We start from the raw sequence: 10,590 nt of genomic DNA on the forward strand, positions 1-10,590 counted from the left end.
GAAAAGCAGGGAAGCACTGCATGATGGGGAATCTGTGCTCCATGCCTGCACATGCCCAGCTCAGTAGTTATCAGACCAATTCTAGTAATAATCCTTTATTGGTATCCAGAATAGTGAAGCTCTCTAATTGCATTGTGAGCTCCCTCCAAGGAACACTGCCCAGAGCCAGGAATGATCAGTTTTGCCTAGTCTGAACAAAACAACTTTGGTATACTCCCTTGAGCCATCAGTTCACCCATAAACAAATCTAGTGTGTTGTTTCTCTACAAAAACTCCTACCCATGCTCAAGTAAGTGTTCTGATGCCTGGATCCAAAATCTGTATCAGTTCTATTGGGACTTAATCTTCTCCTGAACGTGCTGGGGGCTCTACCTGTCTCCAGCACTCCAGACCCTCAGCTACCACCACCACCTGGAACCTCCAACTGATTCAAGCTTCATGGAGTGGTGAGAACCCAGCTCTCTCTCTCGCTAGGTATAGCCTTCTGACCCTGACTTGTGTGATCAGTCAGTTTTCTAAACCTGACTTTTATAATCAAATTTAAGTTAGATTTAATAGTATAACTGTTTTGTTTCTTTGGCTCCCCTATGGTTATTACCTGGCAGTAAATAACTTTCATGGTTAAGCTGGTGTGACAAAGTGGGAATGGTCTTAATGTTTTCTCTGAATACTGTGTTGGTGCCTCAGTTTCCCCTAGGCATTTCTTAAGTAGCTAGGTGGTGGGATAAGGGTATGTGATTGTTAGAGCCCTAGAGGGCCAGTGTGATGGTGTCTGCATAGAGAATCGCCAACACCCTGTCTCCTGGCAACTGATGGCCTGGGCCCCTCTTCTGCAAAGGTGCCAACTGAAGGGGTTGGAGAACAAAGAGATCAGGTGGCCTCCTGACCCGGGAAAGGGACAAAGGTGAGAGGAGGAGAGTTTCCATTTGGAGCTGGTTGGGGAAATGGAGGGAGGCCCAGATGGACAGACCTGACTGAGGTGTCCTGTTCTCTGTACCTACAAGCTCTTCTTTTAGACCGTGTTCCTGTCGGCTAATAAACCTTCTGTTTTACTGGCTGGCTGAGAGTCATGTCTGACTCTGGAATTGGGGTGCGGGCCCACTGGCTTCCTCAGGAGCCCCGCCTGTGCGGACTCACTGTGGGAAGCGCACCATGTGAGAAGGGGATGCTGAATGCTCCAAGGTCAGCTCCAGGAAGGTCGAAGCTGTGTAAGCTTCTTGCCCTGGAGACAGTCTGCTCAGATAGAGGAGGATCCCCCAGAGTCCTGACTGGCTTTGTATGGAGTAGTTCCAGAGCATTACCCGGTGACTCCGTGACAGCTGGTTGCTTCTCTCTCTCTCTAGCCCCCCCCCCGTGGATGGTTTTTGGCTTCCTCATTTTCCCTGCAGCAACGTTCCTCGTACCTAAGCTAAAGATCCCTGCAGCACCCAAAAATCCTGTGGGGTTTGCTTATCAAGTGGGTTACTATCAGAACAATTGTAACATGGAAGTGAAGATAGGGACATGCTGAACCTGGGACATATGAGGGTGGCAGCTTGGAAGTGCTGCTCAACCCAGTCTGCTGAGTCCAGGAGCAAATAAGGGTGGCAGATTGAAAGTGCTGCTCAGGCATACTCTACTCCAGTGTGGTGCCCATGGCATATGAGGGTGACAGCTTGGAGATGCTGTTCGACCCAGCCTGCTGAATCCAAGGGCCTATGAGGGTGACAGCTTGGGACATATAAGAGGTCAGCTTGGGAGTGCTGATTAACTCGGTCCTCTCAGATGCACTCTGTTAACGTGTGTGTGTGTTCGTCTGATTCTGGGGCTGGAAGAACCGAGCCCTGGGGAACCTAGGTTCTGCAGGATAACTCCACTGGGAGGGAACTTGCAGCAGGGAGCAGAGCTCCATATGAGGACACAAGCAGTACATTGAAAGAAGTACAGAACATGCTCCCCCTTCCCCAGCCCCAAAGAGTAACCCTAATAAATGAGCATTCCCCAAAGTAATTGGAAAATCTGGTAACAAGGGCTACTGCCAAATTCATTACCCGTGCTGCTTCACCACAGCAGTGAGGATGGCCTCTGCATACACTGCCTACAACAGGGTATTCCTTTGCAGTGTGAAGGGAGGGAAGCCACAGGCCGTGACTAGCTCCCTAGTGCAGTACTCCCAGTGCCACATTCCTTTCCCATGGCCTACTGCAACAGGAGAGGGAGGCTGAGTACACACTGCAGCAGTATAGCTCTGATTGCAGGAGGCAGCAGCTCTCTGCTCTTCCTCCCCTGTGCCCCAAAGCAGATGTAGCATTTGATGTTAGCTCACCTAACTCCCAAGGGATATGATGCTCTTGTTCCTATTTTGCAGATGAAGGAAAAACTAAGACCTGGAGATGTTAGTTCAGTGAAATGATTCAGGGGGTTGATAAGAGAACAAGGCCTAGGATCCAGGTCATCTACCCTGGCCTGCTCTTGGACTACGGCACCAGGCTCCCTAACTGCACAAAGGAGAAGAACTTCAGTACACTTCAACTCAATGGGGTGTTTGTCCACTGCCAGCCTGGCCTGCCCCTAACATACAGATAAATTGAACAGGTGTAGTGTTTAAATACCTTAACTGAGGGTGAGCACACTTTCAGCTAGTTGGCCGGAGTAGTTGGAGCTTGTCTTCATATTCACTGCAGCATACGTCCCTGCTACATTGTGTGATTCCTTGTTTTTAGTGATAGTTTTGAGCAGATAACTGTGCAAAAGAGGTCATTGCAATCTGAATGTAAAGAGCGAACAGGAATCACTGAACAAGTCTTGTACTGTAATGTGTTTTTAATTTAGATGTTCCTTTTAGTTACAAATCCCAGCTTGGTTTTATAACAGGGTAGCAGCTCTTCCTGGCAAAATAAAACTGCCTCTAGCACAGCCTGGCTTGGTGCATTCCTATTCGGCCCTTATCCCATATCTCTTTGCCATCAGATTTGCAATAGTCCCCTCACAGTGGTATCCCAGTGACAGAACCTCTCTATCCCCTCCCCCTACTTGTTTCTGGTATGTTCATGCTGGACTTTAAACAAAAGGACAGTCTTGCTTTTTCAGTTACAGGAATGCATAAATTGGGCCCAGTCCTCGCTTTTTGACTGAGCAAACAAGTCCTAGTGGTGATTTACCACATAGCTCTCTGTATCCCAGACATCTGATTGTGGTCAGCCAGGTGGCGGAAAACAATTCGACTAAGCCTCCAGCGCCGCTTCACGCCTCGTGGACGGGATGTCAGGACACATCTATTCCGGATCCTCACAGGGCAGCTGTCACGTGGCAGGGCAGCAATCTCTTTATCAGCTATTTCCTGGAGCCAAAGGAAGGGCAATTACACACACACACCCTGAAGTTGCTATGCTGTATTTTGCCCAGGGTTATCTTTTTTAAGACAGTTTAGTGAATGGGGTATAGATGGACAGGCCTGAAGGCTTCCTTGCCCACAGCAGAGGTACCAGCATGTGCCTCCTTCCTACCCTGGAGCCACCACCTCTCAACTAATGAGAGGGCAGTTTGGTCTCCATGCTCTTCTAGGTTCTCTCTCCTCAGACTTCCCATGGGATTTAATGGTTCCACTTGCTGGATGAGGACCCGGCTCCATTAGGAACTGAAAAGTGTCCTCATGTATTTCACCCAAGTCACTGAACAGTCCAGTTGGACAATTACCAATTGTCAATAGTGTCTCTGTTAGAGGGTGGGCTGGCCCTTTAAGGGAGTTGGACTCAGCCCTATCTGTTTCATGTTAGTTACCTCCCCAGCTGAGAGGCTTCCAGGCAGATAAAGGAGTCTGTTCAGTTGGGAAGAAAGACCTACAATAAGCAGGACAATTCTTGCAGGGGACCCAGTGTCAGAAGAGACTAGGGAAGGTGTCTCAACTCCAGCCAGAAGGAAGGACCTGGTGGGAGCAGCCTGCAGGGAGGGGCAGGAGTAGAAGCTGTAAGAAGAAGAAGAGGCTTGAAAAACCAGCAGGAGTTGGGTTTTGACAAAGAACTGTTGAGCCCAGCAAGGGGCTGTGAATCTGGTAGTCAGGGAGAGGCTTGTTTTGAAGTAAGTTGACATTTGGACTGTAATGTTTTTATATCCCAAACTCCAAGAAGAGGTGTCTGATTCAGAAGAATCTGGATACAGTCACATTGGGAAACCCAAAACAGGGAAATTGAGGCAGTGGCAGGGTCTAATGCTGGATCAGGTAAAATGGTGTTGCATTCAATTACTGTTTCCCTGAGGCTTGCAGTACCCTTGCAAAATTTCCTTCTCCTAAAAAGGTCATGTGATCTCAAAGGGATAAAAGGTCAAGAAACGGCACAGATGACCTACTTCTGTTTCTTACCTTTGCAAAGTCAGTGTAACTGTATGTTTTACCTTCAAACCAGATGCTTCAGAGCTTTATGTACAAAGCCTAATACTTTCAAACAACCCTACAAGAACAAGCCAGTGCAACCACATTGGGGAGTGAAGGTAGGTAGTTAGGGAAACAAGTCTTTAAGGAAATACATTTCAAGCCACAATTTGTCACAGATAGCAAAAAATTATTTTAGAAAATAGTGTCCTTTAAATTAGCAAATTAAATGTAAACTGCCATTTTTCAATAGGGAGTTTGTAGCATCAGCTTTTGGAGGCTGTAAGTTGTTATATTTTCCACATTACAGCTACAACAGATAGACAAGTCTGATTTGTACAGTGGAGTTGCTCAGAATTAACTGGTGCCTTTCTGATGCTACTCAAAGAGGAACAGATTCTGAAAGGCATATATCTGGAGCCTGTTGCTTAAGTGTTTCTTTAAGCCCAAGTATCACGCTGTGGAAAGCAACAGCGTGGATCTTATTTTCCATGCTCCTCTTCCCTAGTTCTGAAGACTAGTAGGGGCACTAGAATGACAAGGAGATTTTATACTGAACAGTTCATTCCCCACTTTAAGTCACATTCACTACTACAGTAGCTAGCTGTGACTCTGAAAGATGACCACCACTACCTGGGGAATAGCATGAGCAGATAAACCAATAGAAATCCTTGTTTTTATACAAAATGTCCACTGCAGGCTGGTGCTACCTCAATACTGGTAGGTGAATATGCCATGTAAAGACCAGCTCATAGCAATGAGAACGATTCATGGTATATCTCACTCAAAAGGGTAGGTAAAGCCATCTCTGTGAAGGAAACTCCACAGAAAATGGGGAGAGAGAAGGAAGACAGACTGAAACCAGGACACAATGAGTATGTTCTCCATGAGGTATCAATTGTTCCTTTGGTCTGAATTAGTTTCTATTAGGAAACGAGTTTATATCCTAGTTATGTGAGCAACCACCCAGAAAATACTAGAGCACTCACTCATCCAGAGAAGTCAGAAGGTTCCCTACTACAAATCAACTCTTTCTGCACCCCTTTAACAAACCAGTCATAGCAGAATCCTAACTTATTCCCACGATCACCCCTCACAGCAACAGCTCGGGTGCATTATTCCCTGGTAAGTCTATAAAGATTGCTAGCTTTATTTTAGAGTATAAATAAAGCTTCCAGACAAATAACTGCTGAAGACAGAGTTCTGAGGAGAAGTCTTGCTTCCTGTTCTCTCAGTGCCTCATTCGTTTGAGTCAGCATCTCCTGTTGTAAATGCTGGCACTGGGAAATAGGGAAACTGATGGCTTAGCTAGGGGGGAAAAAAGCTACCTCCAGCAGGATGTTTTAACTACAGAGTTAGATCAGCAGCACTTATCTTTCTCCCTTTTTCCCCACTCTAGCAATTTCTATAGCCCTGGTGACGCCTGCAGGCTCTGTTAGGGCTTTCAGATGGGTGGGTTGAGGTAGTGGTGACTAGACAATAAAAATCCAGAAATTTATATCTAAAGGTCCTGATCCTGGAAAGACTTGTAAAAGTCTAATTTTAATAGGGCACACAGCCCTTTGAAATCAATGAGACTACTTACCCATATGCTTAATCTCAAATATGTAAGTCTTTGCAGAGTCACGTCCCAAGATTTTAAAGTAGTGTGGGAGCAGAAATCAGCCTGGATGTACAGCATTTCTTTAGGAACTAGTAAACTAGACCTGTAGTGAGCAAAACTATGGGGCACACCCCCCAGGGGGGCACAGAGGAACGTGCAGAGCTGAGTGGCAATGCCAGACAGCTTGTGCCAGCCCCCTTGGGGGCAGGGAGGGAGCACCTCCACCCGAGTCACCTCAGTGGGCCACCTAGCCCATGGGTCAGTGTGCCGTGCCAATTTCTGCTCCCGGCATCCTCTGTGCAGAGTGCTGGCTCCACCCCCAGGCTGAAAACCCAAGAGGGGAGGGGGCAGGTATTGGCCCTGCCCTAGCAGTGCAGCCTGTCTGCAAGATAGAAGCAGCCTGCAGCTGAAGAAGCCTTGGCTGTGCAGTAATGGAGGGGGGAGGCACAGACAGATTCCATAAATGGTAAGTGGGGATGCAACTGGAAAAGTTTGTATACCACTGAACTAGACAGTGAACCTCCCATACCTAAAGGGGAAATGGCCCTCACACACCCATTAGTGACAGTTACAGAAGGAAAAACAAGACTCCAGGAACATCCATAGGAACAATGAGGCTGTTCACTGTACCCCTGCAGGACATAACCACTTCCTGTTCTAATAACCTCTGATGACTTCTGATTTTAGCAGTGGCAAAGGAGTTCCCCCCAAGAGATTTTATTCCTGTTGAGAATGACCCAAAAGGGACAAGGCTCTGGAGCTGAGTATCAATACTAAGTAGATGGCTACATGATGTGAAGTCAGCTTGTGAACTAGATGGATGCAGGTATTCTAGACTGAGCCCCTCCCCCAGAATCTGAAGCCTGGCACTGGCTGCACAATTAGATTCATACAAAGTAGCTTGTGATGCTCAGAGAATGCTGCTGCTGCACCAGCAGCAGTGTGGGTGTGCATACCTTCTCCCTAAAGAGTTATGGTCCCACAGGAAAGTACAGATGGACTTTACTTTACCTGCAGTTCTTTAGGCAGGATGTTATTTTTTCGGAGAGCGTTGATCCGCAACCTCTCATCTGCATATTCATAAGCCATCTTCCGTCTCTTTACATCACGCAGCATTCTCCAGTCTACATAGTAACCCCGCACTTGTCCTCTACAGGGCAAAGGAAATATCTAACAAAAGGGAAAATATAAAGGTTAAATCTGCAGCTTCCAGTATTTTATCACTCACCCAATTCCAAATATTGCTTATTCCAATTTACTCTTCCTAGCATCTACCTCATTTGGATTCAATCACTGCCTTCACTGACTCCTCTGGTCTTCAGGCCTGACAATACTGGAAAGTCACCCTCTTCACCCATCCAGGGAATTTAATCCTGTAGCTCAGCAAATCACACCAGCTAGCTCTGTTGTTGGCCTGGCCTAGGTCATGAAATTCTATCATGTCTAAGCACACAATTGTTGACAACTGTGATCTGTCATGTTTAACAATCAGTGTGGACCAGGACAAACTGTATGTAGTTTCAAGTGTTAACATGGTTGTTGACAGCTATGTTCAAACACAAAATTCTGTAGCATAGACAAGGCCTGCAGGATCATACATCCCAGCACAGGTGTGTTTTACACAGCATACAATGGAGTCTTTTAAGACTGTCAAGATTTAAATACACAGTCCATAGTCATAATAAAATGCCCTACTAGCATGTAGCACAAGGAGACTTTGATCTTGGCTAAGGCACGACTGGAATAGAAATCATCATAATAAATAAAAGGGCTGTTGGCACCTCCTAGAACCCGTAGAAAAAAATCCAGGTTTTTTCAGGGGTGTGCTTTTTTGTTTGTTTGTTTTTTGGTGCTGGGATCCAGTGTATTTTTGGCTAAGATCAAGTATCAGTAGTCTCTTGGCCTATCAAAGACCATGATCAAGTGTCTTGATGTTTTTGGTCTTTTGGCCTCGAGATGAAAACCTTGTCTGTGTCTCTTAGATAATATTTTTACTGCACAGTCTAAGTTATATCTGTTTAATAGCCTATACAGTCTCAATAGAGGATATATCATGTGAGACACACACACATCAAATATCCTAAAGGGCCTTTTCTATTTCTAGCTGCTAAACTCTCTTCCCTTGTTTTTTTATCACTAGGCATCTTTCTGTGAAAACAGGATTTTTTCTGTAGCTGACTCTCTTCTCCTGCTGCTGGTTCTTCACCTGCAGTAGTCTGGAAAGGTTGAGAGCCACTGTCCTAGACAACACTGCCACTAAAGCCAAGTGGCACACTCCACAAAATGCTTCTCCAGACACGCCACCAATCCTTCCCGCCTAAATTAACCGACCTGAAGCCAGGAAGACCGCACTTCACCCAGGGGCGAACCCAGCGGGACACCCCATGCGCTGCACGGAGAGCTGAAGATGAGACACAGACCAACCCAGGGGAGGGACGTGGGCCGCTACGCAGCGCCGCAGAGAGAGGGCACCGGGCAAGGGTATAAAGGCTGCCGGGGGAGGGCTCCCGAGGGCCGGAAGTGGGGGCACTGGGTAGGGACTGAAGGGGACCAATGGGGATGGACCGGGGGCAGGGGGGCACCGAGGAGCACGGATGGGGGCAGGGGCAAGGGCAAGCAGAGAGGTTGGGCTAGGGGGCCAGTCGGTGGCGGGACAGTGACCGGGGGCCCGGGACAGGGAAGTTACCAGCCCCAGCGCGAGCCCCGGGGAGTCCCCGAGCCAGGCGCTGCCGCCCGACGGGCCTGACCTGCCGAGCGGCCCGCAGCGCCCAGCCCAGCATGGAGGCCGCCATCTTCCCCGCCTGGCGCATGCGCCTCCAGCCACCCGTCGGGCGGAGGGAAGGAGGGGAGCGGGGAGGCGAGGCGTTGTGGGAGGGGGAGGAAGAGGAGTATGGGGGAGGGGTGGTTTGGGAGGCGTGGGGAGGAAGGGGGCTTTGGAGGGGGATTTAAGGGAGTTTGTGGGGAGGGAGAGCTTTGGTGGAACCAGGCAGAGTCATGGTTTTCGATAATAGGACACATTGTTCATTTCCCTTCTGCAGCCCAGCCCCTGGCATCTCTCCTATTTCAGGCCCAGGGGACAAAGCTGCTGACCTATGTGACAGAGTGAAATCCACAGGAGGTGAAAGCTCCTGGCCAGGAGTGGGAGATCCTGTCCCGTCTCCCCATGAAGCCTGGAGTTCACAGCCCCGAATAGCACCCTTCGAGTTTGTCAGTCTCTGCCAGCGTGCTCAGTGCTGTTATGAACAAAGGGGGACACAGGCCCTGTTCCGTGGGTGATGCCCCACATAACAGGCTCAACTAAAGAGATGAGCCGCAGAGGTGTCTGTGACAAATTAACCATTAGACCTATGCAAGCAGCTGGGCTCCTCTGGCTAGTCTATCTAGCTATAGAGCATGTCAGGCTCCCCCATGCTCTGCTCAGACCTGTGGCATTATGGGGTCACTCCTGCTTTACTTCCTCCATGTGCTGAGACTTCCCCACACCCATGGGCAGCAGTATTGCCACCATGTACACCATACACACTCTTTAGACACGGATGGCCTGATGTTCCTTTGCTTTCTGTAGAGAACATAAAGATGCACACAAGGGTGTGCATCTGGAATTGGGACAAATTCCCAACATAGACAAGGCCAAAGATAAGGAGGAAAGTCAGCACTGTGCTGGGGAAGGGAGAGGAATCCCTAGTTCCTGATCTTGTTGCAGCTGCTTCTATACACAGGGACCAAAGAAGAGCTGGGTTAGACTTGCTATATCTGCTTCCCAATGAAAGTGAAGATACTATAGTACTTTCAGAGTCCATCATTACTGAGGCTGCTGGCAACCCATTACCACTGCAGGGCTGATGAGAACTCTTGCCACCACTCTTGGAGTAAAAGGGGTGGATCTTTTGCTCTGTATGCCTTTCCTTTTACAGTGAAACTCCACTTTAAAGTGCTTTTGTGTGTGGGGAGCGGGGGGAACCCAAACCTTTTTTGAGGGTTACACTGTGTAGAAACTTCATCCCCGTGCTGATGTCAGTCTGAATAAATACCTCCCTCATTAGATTAAACTAGTAGTCTTTGCAAAACCTCAGGCTAAGCGTTTGTGCAGACCACAAGGATCTGATGTTGGGAGGGGTGAGCTTGTAAAACTGATTGGGATGGAGTTCCAACAGGAAAATATGATGCAATGCAATTCAGCAATACACCACACAATGTGGTCACTTTCCATTTAAGTATGTTTGTGCTGCATGTCCATAATTACTACACATTTGATTTATCTCTCAGTCTCTTTTTCTCATTTCTCTCTTTCTGTTTCTCAAACGGCTTCTTCATCTGCCTGGCTATTCATAGGTCTTGTTCTTGGTTTTTAGTAGCTAATTTACAGTGGCAAGATTTCACACCACCTCAACTCACAAATTTTGATTAAGGATGTGTGGTTTACAGACAAAAGAACAATCATGACCCCTCTCATCAATGAAAAATGACTGGGAAATTCTGCATGTGCTGTGTGTTTCTTCCTGTACTATATTGCCTCAAAAGAGTAACTGCCCTTTTGCACTGTGCGGAATCTCAATCGAGGTGCATTAAAATAACTTTTTGCTGTAGTAAGCAGAGTTGTGACTTCAGGTGGAACGTATGTTGAGCTCTTCACTTTGAA

General features: G+C 47.6%; 1 protein-coding gene across 1 annotated transcript; it reads right to left on the bottom strand.

Moving 5' to 3' along the window:
- Positions 1–2,784: 2,784 nt before the first annotated feature.
- On the bottom strand, positions 2,785–8,772 carry MRPS14 (mitochondrial ribosomal protein S14). Its single transcript, XM_077823531.1, has 3 exons — positions 8,699–8,772; positions 6,963–7,121; positions 2,785–3,319 (listed from the first exon to the last, which is right to left on the bottom strand). The coding sequence occupies exons 1-3, from the start codon at positions 8,759–8,761 to the stop codon at positions 3,137–3,139; spliced, it is 405 nt and encodes a 134-aa protein (XP_077679657.1). The 5' UTR covers positions 8,762–8,772; the 3' UTR covers positions 2,785–3,136.
- Positions 8,773–10,590: the final 1,818 nt, after the last annotated feature.

This window comes from Eretmochelys imbricata, chromosome 8, assembly GCF_965152235.1.
Source record: "Eretmochelys imbricata isolate rEreImb1 chromosome 8, rEreImb1.hap1, whole genome shotgun sequence".
Classification (NCBI taxonomy): domain Eukaryota; kingdom Metazoa; phylum Chordata; order Testudines; family Cheloniidae; genus Eretmochelys; species Eretmochelys imbricata.